Raw genomic sequence first — 24,053 nt, forward strand, 5'->3', positions numbered from 1 at the left:
ATGTCTTCTGGCTCTGGGCCCTGAGTAGATGGAGCTGTCCACCAGTCCTGGTGCTGATCTGTCATATTCCTATAGATGGAGGACTACTACTCCCAGCATGTCCTCTGGCTCTGATCCCTGAGTAGATGGAGCTGTCCACCAGTCCTGGAGCTGATCATATTCCTATAAATGGAGGACTACTACTCCCAGCATGTCCTCTGGCTCTGGGCCCTGAGTAGACGGAGCTGTCCTCCACTCCTGGTGCTGATCTGTCATATTCCTATAGATGGAGGACTACTACTCCCAGCATGTCCACCAGTCCTGGTGCTAGCAGCACAGAATTAGCGCCAGTCATTAGGTGGCAGGGTTCCCTGTCCTGGGGGGCACAGTCTGGCATTGGCCATGCATGAAGCAGCCGCAGTTTTCTGCCTCAGGGCCCTTCCTTGCTATGGTGGTCTCTGAGCGGTAATAATAGGCTGGGCTCCCTTTATTTACAGGGCAGATAATAACGCCTGGGGCTTGGGGGGATGTAGCAGGAGGGGGATATGACGATGCCGCATCAAGTGCTAGCACTCCATGGTAAATGCAAAGAAAGATAATAAAAAAATACCATTATATGCAAATTAGCCTCCAAAGGGTTAACGTTAACACCCCTGCCCTTTTCCCCATGGGGGACAAGATTTTGTCTGGGTCCCATCTGGCCACACGTTTCCTGTTCCCTCCCTCCCCCCACCCTCCACTCCCCTCCGAAAACTCCTATTGATTCAGCTCTTGGGTAAAGAATCACCTTCAGCTGTCAGACCCCCACATAGCAGCACCCTGCAGGACCGGCGTCACCCCCAATATACCTCCCCAGCACCACAACAGTGGGGACAGGAGAGGGAGGGGGGCTTCGTCTTGTAGGTGGGAGAGAGAGCTGCACCTTTCCCATAAGACACAAGGAGGTGTATGCTTGCTGGAGCAGCGCAGCATCCTTAAGCAGACTGCACAGCCAGGGACCAGATCTGCTCCATCTCCCTGGATACACAGAGACTGCAAGAAGAGCCCTGTCTGGGGTAGATCTGCAGGGCAGGATGCGGACCCTGGACGCCGTCTCCTCCGTCATCTTACTGCTCCTGGCTGCTGTCAAAGGTGAGAAGCATGGCCGAGAACTGCTGCAGTGACAGATGCAATCCCATACAGACCACCCGTCACATATAGGATGCATAGATGCACTGGCAAACTGCTAACGTCATGGGCTGAAATGTCCGTCGTGATATAAGACATCCATAATAACGGAAAAAAATCTGCATGTGGGCTGGAAAAAAAAAAAAACAAGATAGGAGAAGGGATATAGGGGCATTTATGGAGCACGCAGGGGATATAGGAGCCGGTAAACGCCTGTGATGTTTGCAACGTATATAGAAAAAAAGGGCCAGTGTCTTCCATTGTCTGCGCCTGTGTGCGGTCCGCTGCACGCCTGGGCTGATGGAGGAGACATTAATGTGTGTAGATGATATAGATGCTGTGGTGATGTATACGGGGGGCGCCTATAGAGGCATAATATACCTGGGCTGGTGGGTGTCATGTCACCTGCACTCTGCGTGGTTGGGCTGCATGTGGTTGCCTGGGGGAGGCCTGAGCCTGGAGACGAGAGGGTTAACCACGGCGGAGCAGACAGTGTAACGTGCCCGTCTCACTTGTCCCGTCTCCCAGGAGTGGGGTTATCTTTTTAGGATTCGACCATGTTTGCGGAACATTTAATCAGGGTCATCCCGAATGTGTCACCTCGATCACATCCTCATTGCTCAGTCATGTTCTCGCCTCCACCTTCCTCTGCCGTCATTAGACCTTGTTCTTCTGCCGTCGACTCGCCGTGTAATCGTGATATTTCATTATATCCTGCTCTGTCCCATTATTTTATAATCCATTATATTATATTATGTCCCATTATATTATATTCTGTCCTATTATATATATTATATTATCCATTATATCCTATTCTGTCCTATTATATTATGTTCTCTCCCATTGTATTTTGTTATCCATCATATTCAATCCTATTATACAAATATATTATATAATATATACATATTACATATATATTATGTTCTGTTCCACTATATCATGTCCCATTATATTATATTATTCATTATATGGTATTCTATCCTATTATATATTATGTTCTGTTCCATTATATTATATCCCATTCTATTATATTATTTTCTATTATATTATGATCTGTCCTATTATGCATATATATTGTATAATAGATACATATTAAATATATTGTGTTCTATTCCATTTAATGACGTTGATGTTTCTCTTCTTTCTATTCTATTACATTGTATAATATCCCGTCACATTATATGATACAATATTACATTTTTGTGCCCGATATGATACAATTTTCTTTTCCCCTTCCCGATTCTGGAGGAACAGCTATGGGATGGGATTATTTAGGAATCGCGTGCCCTTCCGAGCATATTGTGGGCCGAGCCCATATTTATAGTGCCCATGTCTAGACATATTGGCCCCTGAGTCGTCCTCTTTTGTCGGGCTCTATCCTATGTCTGCGCCTAAGAGAGCGGGCTGACAACCAACGTGGCCGCCATTAAAGCTACCAAATGGTTGTCGCACTATTGGCCACTACTATCACCATATTGTTCCGTGAAGAGAGACCAGATGACAACCCAGCTAACGCCGTCCATAGTGGGTCACTTGCCCCTGGGGGTTATTCTCGGCCCCTCAATCCCTGTAGAGCGGACCCTCACCCCCACTACTGGCAGTCGGGACCCTGTCTGATGAGGATACTGGGACTGGAGAAGCAGTGTGATGGGTGTTGTAACCCAACTTTTAATTCAGAAGTGACTGAGTGACATTATTGACATTGTGATAGAGGAGGGGAGTACTTTTATTTGGAAGTAGAGATATAGGAAGAGTTTCCCTATAGAAGCCAATCAGATTGCAGCTTAAATACTGTCAGTGCAGGTAACGAAATGAAAGCTGGGACATGATTGGTTGCTATGGGCCACTGCAGAGGAGTAAGATGAGTTTCTCCATAACAACCAATCAGATTTCAACTTACATTCTCCCAGTGAAGATTAAAAAATGAAAGCTGTGATATGATTGGTTGGAATTGGCTGGTACTATGCTTTATTTATATGGATGTAGAGGTGAAGAAGACATTACCCCATAACGGCCAATCAAATTCCAACTTACATTTTCCTAGTGCAGGTTAGAAAATGAAAGCTGTGCTATGATTGGTTGCTAGGGGCCACTGTAGAGGAGTAAGAGGAGTTTCTCCATAACAACTAATCAGATTCCAGTTTACATTTTCCCAGTGCAGATTACAAAATCAAAGCTGGGCAATGATTGATTGCTAGGGGCCATTGCAGAGGAGTTTCTCCATAACAACCAATCAGATTCCAGTTTACATTTTCCCAGTACTGATTAGAAAATCAAAGCTGTGCTATGATTGGTTGCTAGGGCCCATTGTCGAGGAGAAGGAGGAGTTTATCCATAAGAACCAATCAAATTCCAGCTTATATTATCCTAGAGCAGATTATAAAATGAAAGCTGCAATATGATTGGTTGCTACGGTTTGCGTTTGGGCCATTGAGGCCTACTTTTTATGTGCGTTTAGAATAAATCTGCAAAGAATGATGGAAATTGCAGCGTGATATACTGTGCACAGCAGTGAGATTGCACCGATGTCTACTGGGATTTCCGTGGAGTGACGCTGTTTCCGTGTTCCCCCCCCCAGGACTGCCCCTACTGGACAATGAAGCGACAGAAGCCCCAGATCTGCTGCACATGCCTCCCCCGGGCCGCTCGGACCCCTTGTCCCTGGAGCAGCTGGTGCATCAGGCCGTCATGAAGAAGGATTTCCTGGGGCAGGACGGATTCTTCACGGGTGAGAGCGCAGCGGTCAGGCTCATGGCAGCCAATCCCATTGCAGCTTTCCCTCTGACTAATGGCAGGAGTGGTTGCTAAGGGCAACGGCGCCGCTTTACACTACCGCTTGATCCTGAAATACCGCCCTGCACAGATTGTGATTTATTCTCTTGATCTATTTCCATCCCAAAAAAGCCAGAACTGTGCAGGCCGCCATATCAGACCTCGCAACAACACCCCGCCCCGGGGGCATATTTATACAAGTGCTGCCCCGTTAAGGTCTATTATGCAGGACAGCGATGATCAATGGGATGGTTGTCAGATATGAGGGTAAATCCCACTAGGAACATCCCCGGTCAGGCCCAGTACGCTGCCAGAGCTGTCCCTGAAGATTCGCATAATGATGTCTCATGTAGCATTGCTGATGGCTGCCCTTGGAGTCAGCTGCCATATTGTGTCCATAAAGGGTGTAATCCACACACAGACAGGACCGTGCAAAAGCTTTAGGCAGGTGTGGAAATTGCTGCAAAGTAAGAAGCTTCATACATAGACCCGTTGCCTCCAACTTCAGTATCTGGTCACCGCCCGTCACCTTCATCATCAGTATCTGGTGACCGCCCGTCACCTCCATCATCAGTATCTGGTGACTGCCTGTCGCCTCCATCACCAGTATCTGGTGACCGCCCGTCACCTCCACCATCAGTATCTGGTGACTGCCCGTCACCTCCATCGTAAGATTCTGGTGACCGCCCGTCACCTCCATTATCAGTATCTGGTGACTGCCTGTCACCTCCATCATCAGTATCTGGTGACCGCCCGTCCCCTCCATCATCAGTATCTGATGACCGCCCGTCACCTCCATCATCAGTATATGATGACCGCCCGTCACTTCCATCATCAGTATCTGATGACCGCCTGTCGCCTCCATCATCAGTGTCTGGTTACCACCCATCACCTCCATCATCAGTATCTGGTGACCCCCCGTCGCCTCCATCATCAGTATCTGGTGACTGCCCATCACCTCCATCATCAGTATCTGGTGACCGCCCGTCACCTCCATGATCAGTATCTGGTGACCGCCCATCACCTCCATTATCAGTATCTGGTGACCGACCGTCACCTCCATTATCATTATCTGGTGACCGCCCGTCACCTCCATCATCAGTATCTGGTGATCACCCGTCACCTCCATCATCAGTGTCTGGTGACCGCCCGTCGTCTCCATCATCAGTGTCTGGTGACTGCCTGTCGCCCCCATCGTCAGTATCTGGTGACCGCCCGTCACCTCCACCATCAGTATCTGGTGACTGCCAGTCGCCTCCATCACCAGTATCTGGTGACTGCCCGTCACCTCCACCATCAGTATCTGGTGACTGCCTGTCACCTCCATCGTAAGTTTCTGGTGACCGCCCGTCACCTCCATTATCAGTATCTGGTGACTGCCTGTCACCTCCATCATCAGTATCTGGTGACCGCCCGTCACCTCCATCATCAGTATCTGATGACCGCCCGTCACTTCCATCATCAGTATCTGATGACCGCCTGTCGCCTCCATCATCAGTGTCTGGTTACCACCCTATCACCTCCATCATCAGTATCTGGTGACCCCCCGTCGCCTCCATCATCAGTATCTGGTGACTGCCCATCACCTCCATCATCAGTATCTGGTGACTGCCCATCACCTCCATCATCAGTATCTGGTGACCGCCCGTCACCTCCATGATCAGTATCTGGTGACCGACCGTCACCTCCATTATCATTATCTGGTGACGCCCGTCACCTCCATCATCAGTATCTGGTGATCACCCGTCACTTCCATCATCAGTATCTGGTTACAACCCATCGCCTCCATCATCAGTATCTGGTGACTGACCGTCACTTCCATCATCAGTATCTGGTGACCGCCCGTGGCCTCCATCATCAGTATCTGGTGACCGCCCGTCGCCTCCATCATCAGTATCTGGTGACTGCCCGTCACCTCCATCATCAGTATCTGGTGACTGCTCGTCACCTCCATCAACAGTATATGGTGACCGCCCGTTGCCCCCATCATCAGTATCTGGTGACCACCCGTCGCCTCCATCATCAGTGTCTGGTGACTGACCGTCACCTCCATCATCAGTATCTGGTGACCGCCCGTCATCTCCATCATCAGTATCTGGTGACCGCCCGTCGCCTCCATCATCAGTATCTGGTGACTGCCCGTCACCTCCATCATCAGTATCTGGTGACTGCTCGTCACCTCCATCAACAGTATATGGTGACCGCCCGTTGCCCCCATCATCAGTATCTGGTGACCGCCCGTCGCCTCCATCATCAGTGTCTGGTGACTGACCGTCACCTCCATCATCAGTATCTGGTGACCGCCCGTCATCTCCATCATCAGTATCTGGTGACCGCCCGTCGCCTCCATCATCAGTGTCTGGTGACCGCCCGTCGTCTCCATTATCAGTGTCTGGTGACTGACCGTCACCTCCATCATCATTATCTGGTGACCGCCTGTCTCCTCCATCATCAGTATCTGGTGACCGCCCGTCACCTTCATCATCAGTATCTGGTGACCGCCCGTCACCTCCATCATCAGTATCTGGTGACCGCCCGTCACCTCTGTCATCAGTATCTGGTGACCGCCATCACCTCCATCATTAGTATCTGGTGATTGCCTGTCGCCTCCATCACCAGTATCTGGCGACCGCCCGTCACCTCCACCATCAGTATCTGGTGATTGCCTGTCGCCTCCATCACCAGTATCTGGCGACCGCCCGTCACCTCCACCATCAGTATCTGGTGACTGCCTGTCGCCTCCATCACCAGTATCTGGTGACCGCCCGTCACCTCCACCATCAGTATCTGGTGACCCCCCATCGCCTCCATCATCAGTATCTGGTGACTGCCCGTCACCTCCATCATCAGTATCTGGTGACCGCCCGTCATCTCCATCATCAGTATCTGGTGACCGCCCGTCGCCTCCATCATCAGTGTCTGGTGACCGCCCGTCGTCTCCATCATCAGTGTCTGGTGACTGACCGTCACCTCCATCATCATTATCTGGTGACCGCCCATCATTTCCATCATCAGTATCTGGTGACCACCCGTCACCTCCATCATCAGTATCTGGTGACCGCCCGTCACCTCTGTCATCAGTATCTGATGACCGCCGTCACCTCCATCATCAGTATCTGGTGACCGCCCGTCACCTCTGTCATCAGTATCTGATGACCGCCGTCACCTCCATCATCAGTATCTGGTGACTGCCCGTCACCTCCATCATCAGTATCTGGTGATCACCCGTCTCCTCCATCATCAGTATCTGGTGACCGCCATCACCTCCATCATCAGTATCTGGTGACTGCCCGTCTCCTCCATCATCAGTATCTGGTGATCACCCGTCTCCTCCATCATCAGTATCTGGTGACCGTCTGTCACCTCCATCATCAGTGTCTGGTGACCGCCCGTCGCCTCCATCATCAGTATCTGGTGATCGCCCGTCTCCTCCATCATCAGTATCTGGTGACCACCCATCACCTCCATCATTAGTGTCTGGTGACCTCCCGTCGCCTCCATCATCAGTATCTGGTGACCGCTCTTCACCTCCATCATCAGTATCTGGTGACTGCCTGTCGCCTCCATCATCAGTATCTGGTGACCGCCCGTCACCTCCATAATCAGTATCTGGTGACCGCCCGTTGCCTCCATCGTCAGTATCTGGTGACCGCCCGTCGCCTCCATCATCAGTATCTGGAGACCGCCCGTCACCTCCATCATCAGTATTTGGTGACCGCCCGTCGCCTTCATCATCAGTATCTGGTGACCTCCCGTCGCCTCCATCATCAGTATCTGGTGACCGCTCTTCACCTCCATCATCAGTATCTAGTGACTGCCTGTCGCCTCCATCATCAGTATCTGGTGACCGCCCGTCACCTCCATCATCAGTATCTGGTGACCGCCCGTCGCCTCCATCATCAGTATCTGGTGACCTCCCGTCGCCTCCATCATCAGTATCTGGTGACCGCTCTTCACCTCCATCATCAGTATCTAGTGACTGCCTGTCACCTCCATCATCAGTATCTGGTGACCGCCCGTCGCCTCCATCATCAGTATCTGGTGACCGCCCGTCGCCTCCATCACTTCTCGTCACTTGTACAGTGGTTATGGAGGATCTCCCAGGAGATTGTTCCAAACATCTTGGAGAACTTCCCCCAGATCTTCTGTGTATGAGGCTTGTGCGGATCCTGTGAGATCAGGGCTCCAGGGCCGGATCACCACCCCCAGGACTCCTCGCTATTAATGACATTGGCTGGATGTTGGGGGTCGTTGTCCGGCCGCAGAATAAATTTGGAGCCGATCAGACGCCTCCTGATAATATTACATGATGGAGAAGCGCTTGTTTAAAGCGTTTGCACTGAGCGGTATATACTGTGCTTTGATTTATTTGACACCCATTATGGGCACGGTATGGTGGACATTAGTGGTTGTCATTCATGTTTTAGCCATGATGGAGAAGATGGCGCTGTCACTGCGCGTTTAGGTTTATAATCGACTGTTTCTATAATGTACTAATAGTCTTCCCGGACTGTTGGATGCCAGAGTAATGGACTGCTCCTGTATATTATAACCTATAAAACCCGCCTGTGTCATGGCGGACAATATTTATGAGTCTCCGGTTCCTTGCGAATCAATCATTTATCTCATACTGAACATTAATCCGTCCTGAAGATGGCCGCCCCGCGCTTATTGTGGACGCAGATTATAAGAATTGACCCCCCTCCGTAATAACGCTTCACTGGCGTCAGGAGAGTATGGGGTAAAGCCGGACGGAGAATCCTGTGGATCTGAACAGGTGGAGGGCGGCCGCCAGTACTAACCCTAGGTTACATGGTGGACTCTGCTCCACACACTTCCAAAGCTGCAGTCACAGGTCTTATTCTCCACCCACATCTGGAGCTGCTGCTTATTCTCCACTCACCTCTTGAGCTTCATTTACCATTTATTGTTCTTATACTCCACTCAACTGCGGAGCTGTATTCATTGTTTTTATACTCTACTCACCTCCTGAGCAGCATTCACCATTCTTATAATCCACTCACCTCCAGAGCTGCGTTCACTGTTCTTATACCCTACTCACCTCCCAAGCTGCATTCATTGTTTTATACTCTACTCACCTCCTGAGCAGCATTCACCATTCTTATAATCCACTCACCTCCAGAGCTGCATTCATTGTTTTATACTCTACTCACCTCCTGAGCAGCATTCACCATTCTTATAATCCACTCACCTCCAGAGCTGCATTCACTGTTTTTATACCCCACTTACCTCCAGAGCAGCATTCACCATTCTTATAATCCACTCACCTACAAAGCTGCATTCACTGTTCTTATACCCCACTCACCTCCAGAGTCGCATTCACCATTCTTATACTCCACTCACCTCCAAAGCTGCATTCACTGTTCTTATACCACACTCACCTCCAGAGTCGCTTTCACCATTCTTATACTCCACTCACCTCCAGAGCTGCATTCACTGTTCTTATACCACACTCACCTCCAGAGCACCATTCACCATTCTTATACTTCACTCACCTCTTGAGCTGCATTCATTGTTCTTATACTCCACTCACCTCCAGAGCACCATTCACCATTCTTATACTTCACTCACCTCTCGAGCTGCATTCATTGTTCTTATACTCCACTCACCTCCAGAGCAGAATTCACTATTCTTATACTTCACTCACCTCCCAAGCTGCATTCATTGTTCTTATACTCCACTCACCTCCAGAGCAGCATTCACTATTCTTATACTTCACTCACTTCCTGAGCTGCACTCACTGTTCTTATACTTCACTCCACTGCAGAGCCACATTCATTATTCTTATTCTCCACTCAGCTCCTGAGCTACATTTACTGGTCTTATACTTCACTCACCTTCTGAGCTGCACTCACTGTTCTTATACTCCACTCACCTCCAGAGCAGCATTCACTATTCTTATACTTCACTCACTTCCCGAGCTGCACTCACTGTTCTTATACTTCACTCCACTGCAGAGCTGCATTCATTATTCTTATTATCCACTCAGCTCCTGAGCTACATTTACTGGTCTTATACTTCACTCACCTTCTGAGTTGCATTCACTGTTCTTATACTCCCCTCACCTCCGGAGCTGCATTCACTGTTCTTATACCCCACTCACCTTCAGAGTTTTATTCACCATTCTTATACTCCACTCACCTCTAGAGCACCATTCACCATTCTTATACTTCACTCACCTCTCGAGCTGCATTCATTGTTCTTATACCTCACTCACCTCCAGAGCAGCATTCACAATTCTTATACTTCACTCACCTTCTGAGCTGCACTCACTGTTCTTATACTCCACTCACCTCCAGAGCAGCATTCACTATTCTTATACTTCACTCACTTCCCGAGCTGCACTCACTGTTCTTATACTTCACTCCACTGCAGAGCTGCATTCATTATTCTTATTATCCACTCAGCTCCTGAGTTACATTTACTGGTCTTATACTTCACTCACCTTCTGAGTTGCATTCACTGTTCTTATACTCCCCTCACCTACGGAGCTGCATTCACTGTTCTTATACCCCACTCACCTTCAGAGTTTCATTCACCATTCTTATACTCCACTCACCTCTAGAGCACCATTCACCATTCTTATACTTCACTCACCTCTCGAGCTGCATTCATTGTTCTTATACCTCACTCACCTCCAGAGCAGCATTCACAATTCTTATACTTCACTCACCTCTCGAGCTGCATTCATTGTTCTTATACTCCACTCACCTCCAGAGCAGAATTCACTATTCTTATACTTCACTCACTTCCTGAGCTGCACTCACTGTTCTTATACTTCACTCCACTGCAGAGCTGCATTCATTATTCTTATTCTCCACTCAGCTCCTGAGCTACATTTACTGGTCTTATACTTCACTCACCTTCTGAGTTTCATTCACTGTTCTTATACTCCACTCACCTCCTGAGCAGCATTCACCATTCTTATAATCCACTCACCTCCAAAGCTGCAATCACTGTTCTTATACCCCACTCACCTTCAGAGTCGCATTCACCATTCTTATACTCCACTCACCTCTAGAGCACCATTCACCATTCTTATACTTCACTCACCTCCAGAGCTGCATTCATTGTTCTTATACCTCACTCACCTCCAGAGCAGCATTCACTATTCTTATACTTCACTCATCTCCAGAGCTGCATTCATTGTTCTTATGCTCCACTCACCTCCAGAGCAGCATTCACTATTCTTATACTTCACTCACTTCCTGAGCTGCACTCACTGTTCTTATACTTCACTCCACTGCAGAGCTGCATTCATTATTCTTATTCTCCACTCAGCTCCTGAGCTACATTTACTGGTCTTATACTTCACTCACCTTCTGAGTTGCATTCACTGTTCTTATACTCCCCTCACCTCCGGAGCTGCATTCATTGTTTTTATACTCCACTCACCCCAGGGCTGCATTCATCGTTCTTATACTCCCCTTACCTCTAGAGCTGCGTTCATTTTTCTTATACTCCACTCACCTTTAGAGGTGCATTCACCGTTGTTATACTACCTTTACCTCCGGAGCTGCATTCATTGTTATTATACTCCATTCACCTCCAGAGCTGTATTCATTGTTCTTATACTCCATTCACCTGCGGAGCTGTAATCACAATACTTATACCCCACCTACCTATAGAGCCCACTCACTGTTCATTTTCTCCGCACCTTTAGAACTACATTCAGAATTCGTATTCTCTAGTCACTTCCAAATCTGCATTTCCAGTTCTTGCTGGGTTGCATTGCAGTGCAATATTTTTATGCGGTGCCCGGAAGAAGCTGGAGCGCGCACATTCATATGTTATCTGGACTGTTAGTAGCTGATAAAGCAGCTCCGCATGTGATTGGATAAGATGGGGATTGTAAATGCAGCTTTAGCTGTGACTGAAGAATAAGAGTTGTAGATGCAGCTCTTGGTGTGACTGGAGCATGTAGCAGTATGCAGTTTGGACTCAGCTCTGGGATCAGTATATGCAGCTTTTATCTGTAGTGTGATGGTGCAGGCATCGATGTCATCAGTAACATGTCACCAGCTTTTATGTCTCTTCTTGTATCGTTTGTAAATTTACTGCATAACTTTAATCACTGGGCCCCAAAACAGCAGGGCCCCGGCGAGTGTGACCCCTTGTGGGTAGAGGGGGACGCGGGCAGGAGCACACAGGGCAGTGGAAGAATGTTACTCACAGTGAGGCATTAAGCTTGATGGTTACACCATCTTACACAAGGTAACGTCGCTCTCTGGTGCAGGATCCTGCTGGAACTTGTCTAGCGCTTGTACACACTTACAGCCTTCCCGTCACGGTAATCACATCGCAGCCCCTGACCTGTGTCTGGTGGGAGAATCCTCCTCACATTCAGCCATCAGCTCCCAGACTCCTCTGATGTGGCTATTCCTCGCCCCTCACAGGCGGTTATCTCTTTCTCCTCGCCCCTCACAGGCGGTTATCTCTTTCTCCTCGCCCCTCACAGGCGGTTATCTCTTTCTCCTCGCCCCTCACAGGCGGTTATCTCTTTCTCCTCGCCCCTCACAGGCGGTTATCTCTTTCTCTTCGCCCCTCACAGGCGGTTATCTCTTTCTCTTCGCCCCTCACAGGCGGTTGGTTATCTCTTTCTCCTCGCCCCTCACAGGCGGTTATCTCTTTCTCCTCGCCCCTCACAGGCGGTTATCTCTTTCTCCTCGCCCCTCACAGGCGGTTATCTCTTTCTCTTCGCCCCTCACAGGCGGTTATCTCTTTCTCTTCGCCCCTCACAGGCGGTCATCTCTTCGCCCCTCACAGGCGGTTATCTCTTTCTCCTCGCCCCTCACAGGCGGTTATCTCTTTTTCCTCGTCCCTCACAGGCGGTTATCTCTTTCTTTTCGCCCCTCACAGGCGGTTGGTTATCTCTTTCTCCTCGCCCCTCACAGGCGGTTATCTCTTCGCCCCTCACAGGCGGTTATCTCTTTTTCCTCGTCCCTCACAGGCGGTTATCTCTTTCTTTTCGCCCCTCACAGGCGGTTGGTTATCTCTTTCTCCTCGCCCCTCACAGGAGGTCATCTCTTCACCCCTCACAGGCGGTTGGTTATCTCTTTCTCCTCGCCCCTCACAGGTGGTTATCTCTTTCTCTTCGCCCCTCACAGGAGGTCATCTCTTCACCCCTCACAGGCGGTTATCTCTTTCTCCTCGCCCCTCACAGGCGGTTATCTCTTTCTCTTCGCCCCTCACAGGCGGTTATCTCTTTCTCCTCGCCCCTCACAGGCGGTTATCTCTTTCTCCTCGCCCCTCACAGGTGGTTATCTCTCTCTCCTCGCCCATCACAGGCGGTCATCTCTTCGCCCCTCACAGGCGGTTATCTCTTTCTCCTCGCCCCTCACAGGCGGTTATCTCTTTCTCCTCGCCACTCACAGGCGGTCATCTCTTCACCCCTCACAGGCGGTTATCTCTTTCTCCTCGCCCCTCACAGGCGGTTATCTCTTTCCCCTCGCCCCTCACAGGCGGTTATCTCTTTCTCCTCGCCCCTCACAGGCGGTCATCTCTTTGTCCCTCACAGGCGGTTATCTCTTTCTCCTCGCCCCTCACAGGTGGTTATCTCTCTCTCCTCGCCCCTCACAGGAGGTCATCTCTTCACCCCTCACAGGCGGTTGGTTATCTCTTTCTCCTCGCCCCTCACAGGTGGTTATCTCTTTCTCTTCGCCCCTCACAGGAGGTCATCTCTTCACCCCTCACAGGCGGTTATCTCTTTCTCCTCGCCCCTCACAGGCGGTTATCTCTTTCTCTTCGCCCCTCACAGGCGGTTATCTCTTTCTCCTCGCCCCTCACAGGCGGTTATCTCTTTCTCCTCGCCCCTCACAGGTGGTTATCTCTCTCTCCTCGCCCATCACAGGCGGTCATCTCTTCGCCCCTCACAGGCGGTTATCTCTTTCTCCTCGCCCCTCACAGGCGGTTATCTCTTTCTCCTCGCCACTCACAGGCGGTCATCTCTTCACCCCTCACAGGCGGTTATCTCTTTCTCCTCGCCCCTCACAGGCGGTTATCTCTTTCCCCTCGCCCCTCACAGGCGGTTATCTCTTTCTCCTCGCCCCTCACAGGCGGTCATCTCTTTGTCCCTCACAGGTGGTTATCTCTTTCTCCTCGCCCCTCACAGGTGGTTATCTCTTTCTCCTCGCCCCTCACAGGTGGTTGGCTATCCCTTTCTCCTCGCCCCTCACAGGCGGTCATCTCTTCGCCCCTCACAGGCGGTTATCTCTTTCTCCTCACCCCTCACAGGCAGTTATCTCTTTCTCCTCGCCCCTCACAGGCGGTTGGTTATCTCTTTCTCCTCGCCCCTCACAGGCAGTTATCTCTTTCTCCTCGCCCCTCACAGGCGGTCATCTCTTCGCCCCTCACAGGCGGTTATCTCTTTCTCTTTGCCCCTCACAGGCGGTTATCTCTTTCTCCTCGCCCCTCACAGGCGGTTGGTTATCTCTTTCTTCTCGCCCCTCACAGGCGGTTGGTTATCTCTTTCTCCTCGCCCCTCACAGGCGGTTATCTCTTTCTCCTCGCCCCTCACAGGCGGTTGGTTATCTCTTTCTCCTCGCCCCTCACAGGCGGTTATCTCTTTCTGCCTGCCCCTCACAGACGGTTTTCTCTCTCTCCTCGCCCCTCACAGGCGGTTATCTCTCTCTCCTCGCCCCTCACAGGCTGTCATCTCTTCGCCCCTCACAGGCGGTTGGTTATCTCTTTCTCCTCGCCCCTCACAGGCGGTTATCTCTTTCTCCTCGCCCCTCACAGGCGGTCATCTCTTCGCCCCTCACAGGCGGTTATTTCTTTCTCTTCGCCCCTCACAGGCGGTAATCTCTTTCTCCTCGCCCCTCACAGGCGGTTATCTCTTTCTCTTCGCCCCTCACAGGCGGTTATCTCTTTCTCCTCGCCCCTCACAGGCGGTTGGTTATCTCTTTCTCCTCACCCCTCACAGGCGGTCATCTCTTCACCCCTCAAAGGCGATTATCTCTTTCTCCTCACCCCTCACAGGCGGTTGGTTATCTCTTTCTCTTCGCCCCTCACAGGCGGTCATCTCTTCGCCCCTCACAGGCGGTTATCTCTTTCTCCTTGCCCCTCACAGGCAATTATCTCTTCTCCTCGCCCCTCACAGGCGGTTATCTCTTTCTCCTCGCCCCTCACAGGTGGTTATCTCTCTCTCCTCGTCCCTCACAGGCGGTCATCTCTTCGCCCCTCACAGGCGGTTATCTCTTTCTCCTCGCCCCTCACAGGCGGTTATCTCTTTCTCCTCGCCACTCACAGGCGGTCATCTCTTTCTCCTCGCCCCTCACAGGCGGTTATCTCTTTCCCCTCGCCCCTCACAGGCGGTTATCTCTTTCTCCTCGCCCCTCACAGGCGGTCATCTCTTTGTCCCTCACAGGTGGTTATCTCTTTCTCCTCGCCCCTCACAGGCGGTTATCTCTTTCTCCTCGCCCCTCACAGGTGGTTGGCTATCTCTTTCTCCTCGCCCCTCACAGGCGGTCATCTCTTCGCCCCTCACAGGTGGTTATCTCTTTCTCCTCACCCCTCACAGGCGGTTATCTCTTTCTCCTCGCCCCTCACAGGCGGTTGGTTATCTCTTTCTCCTCGCCCCTCACAGGCAGTTATCTCTTTCTCCTCGCCCCTCACAGGCGGTCATCTCTTCGCCCCTCACCGGCGGTTATCTCTTTCTCTTCGCCCCTCACAGGCGGTTATCTCTTTTTCCTCGCCCCTCACAGGCGGTTGGTTATCTCTTTCTTCTCGCCCCTCACAGGTGGTTGGTTATCTCTTTCTCCTCGCCCCTCACAGGCGGTTATCTCTATCTCCTCGCCCCTCACAGGCGGTTGGTTATCTCTTTCTCCTCGCCCCTCACAGGCGGTTATCTCTTTCTCCTCGCCCCTCACAGGCGGTTATCTCTTTCTGCTCGCCCCTCACAGACGGTTTTCTCTCTCTCCTCGCCCCTCACAGGCGGTTATCTCTCTCTCCTCGCCCCTCACAGGCTGTCATCTCTTCGCCCCTCACAGGCGGTTGGTTATCTCTTTCTCCTCGCCCCTCACAGGCGGTTATCTCTTTCTCCTCGCCCCTCACAGGCGGTCATCTCTTCGCCCCTCACAGGCGGTTATCTCTTTCTCTTCGCCCCTCACAGGCGGTAATCTCTTTCTCCTCGCCCCTCACAGGCGGTTATCTCTCTCTCCTCGCCCCTCACAGGCGGTCATCTCTTCGCCCCTCACCGGCGGTTATCTCTTTCTCTTCGCCCCTCACAGGCGGTTATCTCTTTTTCCTCGCCCCTCACAGGCGGTTGGTTATCTCTTTCTTCTCGCCCCTCACAGGTGGTTGGTTATCTCTTTCTCCTCGCCCCTCACAGGCGGTTATCTCTATCTCCTCGCCCCTCACAGGCGGTTGGTTATCTCTTTCTCCTCGCCCCTCACAGGCGGTTATCTCTTTCTCCTCGCCCCTCACAGGCGGTTATCTCTTTCTGCTCGCCCCTCACAGACGGTTTTCTCTCTCTCCTCGCCCCTCACAGGCGGTTATCTCTCTCTCCTCGCCCCTCACAGGCTGTCATCTCTTCGCCCCTCACAGGCGGTTGGTTATCTCTTTCTCCTCGCCCCTCACAGGCAGTTATCTCTTTCTCCTCGCCCCTCACAGGCGGTCATCTCTTCGCCCCTCACAGGCGGTTATCTCTTTCTCTTCGCCCCTCACAGGCGGTTATCTCTTTCTCCTCGCCCCTCACAGGTGGTTATCTCTTTCTCCTCGCCCCTCACAGGCGGTTATCTCTCTCTCCTCGCCCCTCACAGGCGGTCATCTCTTCGCCCCTCACAGTCGGATCTTTTCTCTCCCCTCATAGGCATTTTTCTCTTTGGCACTCAAAGGCAGTTATTTCCTAGCCTATCACAGGCAGTTATCTCCTTGTCGCCTCATAGACTCTTATCTCCTCACTCCTTACAGAGAGAATTATCTCTCTCCTTAGCCCTTACATATTCCTTGGCCCTCACAAGCGGTTTTCTCCTAGCTCCTCACAAGAGGTTTCTCCTCGCCCCTCTCAGACGGTTTTCTCTTGGCCATGCCGTCACAGGCAGTTATCTCCTTGACCTTCACAGACTGTTACCTCCTTGCCCCTCTCACACAGTTATCTTTTCGCCCCTCACAGGCAGTTACCTCCTTGTCCCTTACAGGCAGTTTTCCCTTTGGCCCTCAGACAGTTATCTCCTTGCCCCTTTCACACTGTTATCTTCTTTCCCCTCAGAGACAGTTTTCTCCTCGCTTCTCACAGGTGGTTTTCTACTTGGCTATCACTGAGGTGTATCTCCTCACCCATCACAGGTAGTTATCATCTCTCCCCTTACAGGCGGTTGGTTATCTTCTTGCCCCTCACAGGCAGTTTTCTCATTGCCCCTCACATTCAGTTTTCTCCTTAGCCCTCACAGGCACTTATCTCCTTACCCCTCATGTACAGTTGTCTTTTCGCCCATCACATACTGCTATCTCCTTGGCCCTCACATTCAGTCTTCTTCTTAGCCCTGACTGGTGATTATCTCCTCTCCCCTCGCTGACAGTTATCTCACTCAGTTATCTCTCTCACCAACGGGTTTTCTTTTTGGCCCTCACAAGTGGTTTTCTCCTTGTCCCTCACAGGCAGTTATCTCCTATCCCTTCACAGGTGGTAATGGTAAACTTCTCGCCCCCCACAGGCAGTTATCTCTTCACCCCCACAGGCGGTTATCTCTTCACCCCCACAGGCGGTTATCTCTTCACCCCCACAGGCAGTTATCTCTTCACCCCCACAGGCAGTTATCTCTTCACCCCCACAGGCAGTTATCTCTTCACCCCCACAGGCGGTTATCTCTTCACCCCCACAGGCAGTTATCTCTTCACCCCCACAGGCAGTTATCTCTTCACCCCCACAGGAAGTTATCTCTTCACCCCCACAGGCGGTTATGTCCTTACCCCTCACAGGCAGTTATCTCCTATCCCTTCACAGGTGGTAATGGTAAACTTCTCGCCCCCCACAGGCAGTTATCTCTTCACCCCCACAGGCAATTATCTCTTCACCCCCACAGGCAGTTATCTCTTCACCCCCACAGGCAGTTATCTCTTCACCCCCACAGGCGGTTATCTCTTCACCCCCACAGGCAGTTATCTCTTCACCCCCACAGGCAGTTATCTCTTCACCCCCACAGGCAGTTATCTCTTCACCCCCACAGGCAGTTATCTCTTCACCCCCACAGGCGGTTATGTCCTTACCCCTCACAGGCTGTTATCTTCTCTCCCTTCACAGGTGGTAAACTTCTCGCCCCCCACAGGCAGTTATCTCTTCACCCCCACAGGCGGTTATCTCTTTGCCCCCCACAGGCAGTTACTGTATCTCTTCACCCCCACAGGCAGTTATCTCTTCACCCCCACAGGCGGTTATCTCTTTGCCCCCCACAGGCGGTTATGTCCTTACCCCTCACAGGCTGTTATCTTCTCTCCCTTCACAGGTGGTAAACTTCTCGCCCCCCCACAGGCGGTTATCTCTTCACCCCCACAGGCAGTTATCTCTTCACCCCCACAGGCAGTTATCTCTTCGCCCCCCACAGGCAGTTATCTCTTCGCCCCCCACAGGCAGTTATTTCTTCGCCCCTCACAGGCGGTTATGTCCTTACCCCTCACAGGCTGTTATCTTCTCTCCCTTCATAGGCATTTTTATCCTTTTCCTTCATAAGCAGCTATCTCCTCACCTATCACAGGCAGTTATCTTGTCGCCCCTCACAGGCAATGATCTCCTCGCTCCCTCATAGACATAGTTATCTTCTTGCACCCACAAACAGTTATCTTCTCGCCCATGAAAGGTAGTTTTCTCCTCACCCTTCACAGGTAGATTTCTCCTTGTCCCTCATAAGCAGTTATCTCCTCACCCCTCACAGGCGGTTATCTTCTCGCCCTTCACAAGTGGTTTTCTCCTTGGCCCTCACACAGTTAGGTTCTAGCTTTCTCGCCCCTCACAGGCAGTTTTCCCCTCACTTCCTTAAGCTGAATGCACTCTCTCTTTAAGGAGCAGAAGACGTACAACCTGTGACCTGGCCGATTCACTGGTCATCTCAATGCATGATCACTTAGGACACAATGGCCACCATGTGCTGGGCAGTGACGCCCTGCATCAGGCATTTCTTGCCCTGCTGACTCCAGTAATGGCATCAACAGTCACGTGCATCGTCCGTCAGTCACACGTCTGTCTGTCAGTCACCCCTTTCATGGTTCTTATACAGTAAGATGTTTCCAACACAGCATGACGCCCCCATGATATCCCTCCACACAGTACGATGCCCCCACATTGCCGCTCCCATGGTGAATAGAGCAGACCTGAGTCGCTCTGCGCAGACTGAGGCTCAGCACAGCAGGCACCATCCAGTGATGCCATCGCTCCTCCTATCCTGTGCTTCAGATCATGCCAGGGGCATGCACAAGCTCGATGGTGGAGCAGGGAGCTGACAACTCTCTGCTCCACCATTGCATTCAGTTGTATCTGCAGATATAGTTGTAATGGCAACATATCGCCATATCACTTGGTAATGAGGAGCTCTGCAAATTTCTCAGCTTGCTGTCAGTGAACGGAGCAAAAAAAAAAGAAGAAAATCATTGTGTTTGTGTTGTTAGAACTCTGTGCCGTTCCTCCTTAATTATTCTGGGAAATATCTATATAAATTGATATCTGGGTGTGTCATTATACAGTCTGAGACTGCCCAATCAGTGCTGTCTGAGTAGGGGTGTGATGTGGCGCAGGGCGGTAGCCGCGGGTGAGGTACTCGTCTGTTGCACTCTGGCTCGTTACATGATAGTGGAGGTCTTGGCTGGGTGTATCGACTTTAGATGTCAGGGTTTTACGCCCGTGTAGGCCGCATGTAACCGATGTTGCTGGTTTGCCAGGACCCGATGTTTCAGAGTTCAATAAGGAAGACACCATTCAAAAATAAACTTTTTACTGAACGGGAACTTGGTAGGTACATATACAAGAGATAGCGGGCGCACAGTCTTATGAACGTTTCCTTTACAACTCAAAGCATTTTCCACACAGTTTCCTTCCTTCTTTTCTCTATTGTTTTCTATCTTCACCTTTCTATTCATCTCATGTACGCAGCCCTGTTAGGGCCCGTTACCTTTAAGAGTTATGAACTCTGGAAATTTCTACTAGACGTCCTCTTCCAGGAGCCGTCTCTGATCAATCACTCTGTCTCTTAGTCACTTCTACTCCGGATTTTGCTATCTCTTTCCTTCAGTCTCCTCTCACTTTAGGGACACCCCAGAATGCGACACTGCTTACAAGGGACCTTAGGTCATTTTTCTATGCACTCCAGGCCCTGTCTGACTTCCTAATAGGAAATTGTCACTTTCCCGTCAACTTATCCCCTCCCACTCTGGGCTAGTCCCAAACAATAACTCTCACTATCCCTATTGTCAAGCTACACACACTATCAACATTACTAATATCTTTAACGCACATCACAATTCACATTATATATTACATTTCAAATGAAACCACATAACATTAAACTAGTTTCTTCAAGAGGGAAACATGGGCAGTATGTCCATCTCTTTACTTTCCCCCCTTCTTTAACGATGGTCGTCCTCGGCCATCAGGAACCTAGAAAACGACAATGCATTTCAAAACACACATAAAGTTAAACTTCACAGAACTTTCTTCTCCTCATAGAACAAGACTGACTTGGTCCTCCTTGGCGAGGACCCCTGTCCTTTGACCAGGGATCCATTCCTCAGGTCGATCTGGCTCTCCTTGGCAAGGGCCCTGGAACAAACAACGGCAAAGTTTGTCTCCTTGCAAATAGCCCAAACGACAGGGGCATAGTCCATCAAGTGCAACAAAAACAATAAAAAGAAAACATTCCAGCCATCTTCGGCTATCAGGTCATTACAGTCCCAGGCAGTTGTAACTTAGGTCCGCTGGATCTTCGCTCCTCTGGAGCCTTGAGCTGCTTCAGGCATTGGGGTGCAATGGGCACAATGTAAACCTCTCCAGCTTCCAACTCCGTTTTCCTCACTGGTCCTCTGCCGACCTCTGCGATCCACCAATCCATGATGGTAGGGGACTCCTCCTCAGAGGTGGGGACTGTTCTCGGGGTTGATGGGTTATCCACTAGCATCTGGGCCCATAAGACCTCCAAGCACTTGGCTCTTCTGCAGGCCATGAACCAGGCCATCGTGAAAGGCTCTGGCTCCGGTCCGACCTCCATCTTCTCCATCAGGCTGCCCGGTCTCACCTCCTCCGCCACTGCCGCCAACAACTGCTGCAGTTCTCTGCCAAGCTTCTCCTCATTCACCTCACTCTGCGCCATCAGCATCCCCCATTCCGCCATCATCATCTCACCCTGCTTCCTCTCCGACTCACAACCCACAAATGGCTCCATCTCCTTTGCTGCTTGAGGCCCATCACGGCTCCACCTTTCGCTGGGTGGGGTTTCCTCTGGCTCACCGTCCCATTTCTCTGACTCCACCGCCCATTCTCTGGAGTCACACCTTACTGGACGGACCTTTTTCTTCCACTTCGTTCCCCTACTACGGCTACTCCTCGCTGTAGGATGGCACTCTCAGTTCCAACACTCCCTTCTATAGGCCTAACCTCTGAAGGGCTGGACACCTCTTCGCGCTCTTTCATTTCTTCTATTCCCAAGATGGGTGGGACCTTCTTGTTGTTTTGCACCTGTATTCGCCATTTTCAAGTTCGCACTCGACGCCATCTTACACTGCGTAATGGTCACCATCTTCCAGGCAACTCGAATCTTCCCTGCATTTTGCTCTTCTAGCTGCAAGACTTGATCCTGCCAACTATGCCAAGTGTAGCGTGGCGTGGGGCAGTAGCCGTGAGCGAGGCACTCGTTTGTCACGCCCCGGTACAGTATACGAATGTGGTGGTCCTGACTGGGTGTGTGTACTTTTGCTGTGAAGACACTCCGCCCGTGTAGGCTGCATGTAACCGACGTTGTGGGTTTGCCAGGACCCGATGTTTCAGAGTTCAATGAGGGAGACCACCATTCAAAAATAAACTTTTTACTGAACTGGAACTAGGTAGGGAACATATAGGAGATAGCGGGCGCACAGTCTTATGAACGTTTCCTTTACAACTTGAAGCATTTTCCACACAGTTTCCTTCCTTCATTTCTCCATTGCTCTCCTTTTCTCTTTACTCTCTGTACTTGTCCTCAGTATCCACTGTTTCTCACTACTTCACCGCAACCCAGCTTGACACTACAGTCCTGTTTAGAAAGAGTCCTTTACTCGCCCTCCTGTTCAGCATCTTTTCTTCCATTCAGGGTGCCAATATGGCCGGACTCAGCTTCAAGCTCTCTGACTCTTAGGGAACTCCCGCCCCGGACTTTCTATTCATCTCACATACTCAGTCCTGTCAGGGCCCTGTACCTTTAAGAGTGATAAACTCTGGACATTTCTGCTAAGCATTCTCTCCTAGGACCCGTCTCTAATCGATCTGTCTCTCAGTCACTTTTGCTCCGGATCTTGTTATCTTTTTCATTCGGTCTCCTCTCACTTTAGGGACACCACAGAATAGACCTTTCTATGCACTCCAAGCCCTATCTGACTTCCTAACAGGAAATTGTCACTTTCCCTTCAACTTAGCCCTTCCCATTCTGGGCTAGTCCCAAACATTAACTCTTACTATTAACACTATTAACATTACTAATATCTTTACCGCACATCACAATTCACATTATACATCATATTTCACATTACACCACATAACATTAAACTTGTTTCTTCAAGGGGGAACATGGGCAGCATGTCCATCTCCTTACAGGGACACACCCCTCTGACAAGAGGAATGGCAAAGCCCATTTGTCAGTTTAAACTTATGGAACAGCGCAGTGTAGAGTTAAAGGAAAAAAATACCACGTATCTGTTATCCCATGGGGAATACAAGAATTTACCAAAACGGACGGTGCTGGTCCTCACTAAAAAAAGGCCGGAAATGGCGATTGCGGGTGTAAGCTACACCGCTATTAGGTTCGGATTGAGGGGCGGTATGCGCCAATAAACAGCAATGGTCACCCATGGACTTTTGGAGGAAGATGAAGACTAGTCACTGACTAATACTCCCATAAAACATACCTGGGGTTTACTACCGTTTTGTGTCTACAGCACCTGTGCAGGTCTATGTGTCTCCACGGTTACGGCTACAGTCTGATCCCGCAGTCATGTATTACTCCACCTGTTCTGTATTCTGTAAGCATCGAGCGGTATATACTAAGGAAATGCTAGGGGAAGACCACTGCCCGAACTGTCACGACGGCCATATTATAAGGGGGGCATCATTAACAGTGGAAATCTCATATTAATCCGTCCTCTGGTCTCTGTCCTGGTGCGAGGAATCATTCCAGGAGGGGCTCCCGGGTATTGATCTCCGGCGATGAAGATCCGTATCTGCGTCCTGAGGCGGTCACGTAATTATAAAATCCATAGGTCAAACAGCGGGGGTCCTCGAGGAGCGGAGAAACACAGATCAGATCTGCAGAGGGGCATCAATCAGAGCGACACGTGGGGGGAGGGGGAGCACACGTACAGCAACCAGCGGGGTCTGTACATAGGGGGCCGCACCTCACCCCCGGTACCACTGCTGCAATTCATTTTATGGGTCAGATCTACATTGCTGAGTTACACCATGTCATATCCTCCAGTCACATCCAAAGCTTCTGTCTGCAGGACTTTACATCTTGTGACTGCCCCCTGCTGGCTCACTGTCTGTGGTGCATCAGAAGTAAGAAAAGGGGACCCACCATTTATGGGGGCGCTCCATCACCCTCCACAGACAGTCTATTCAGACGCCCACTCCCAGGTCATGTTGAATTTAAAGGGGCTGTGCCAAATTTTAAAGTCATCACCTGAAAATAGGATTGAGATAAATTAACGATCGCGGGGGTCCTGAGACTGGGGCTCCACCAAAGCTTCATGCTTTATGGGGCTGAGCACGGCAGTCCCACTGACAATGAATGGAGCGCAGTCCGAGCTCACCCACCCCTCCTTCATTCAAGAAAGGCTGGGGATCGCAGCATGTGGACCCTCAAGGATCAGTACGTTACCCCATATCCTATGGACAAATTTGATGATGACCCTTTAATCCTTAAAGTCCTGATGCTGTCCAGAGGCCG

General features: G+C 50.6%; 1 protein-coding gene across 1 annotated transcript in view; it reads left to right on the forward strand.

Moving 5' to 3' along the window:
* Nucleotides 1-673: 673 nt before the first annotated feature.
* Nucleotides 674-24,053, forward strand: part of SEZ6L2 (seizure related 6 homolog like 2) — a 63,457-nt gene continuing 40,077 nt past the window's right edge. Inside the window, exons 1-2 of the mRNA XM_073646236.1 lie at nucleotides 674-1,110; nucleotides 3,725-3,874. Coding sequence (XP_073502337.1) covers nucleotides 1,053-1,110; nucleotides 3,725-3,874 — 208 coding nt within the window. The 5' untranslated portion in view covers nucleotides 674-1,052. The remainder of the gene's footprint in view (nucleotides 1,111-3,724; nucleotides 3,875-24,053) is intronic.

This window comes from Phyllobates terribilis, unplaced genomic scaffold (genome assembly GCF_046119375.1).
Source record: "Phyllobates terribilis strain yellow unplaced genomic scaffold, ASM4611937v1 Scaffold_9__5_contigs__length_417890890, whole genome shotgun sequence".
In the NCBI taxonomy this organism is placed as follows: domain Eukaryota; kingdom Metazoa; phylum Chordata; class Amphibia; order Anura; family Dendrobatidae; genus Phyllobates; species Phyllobates terribilis.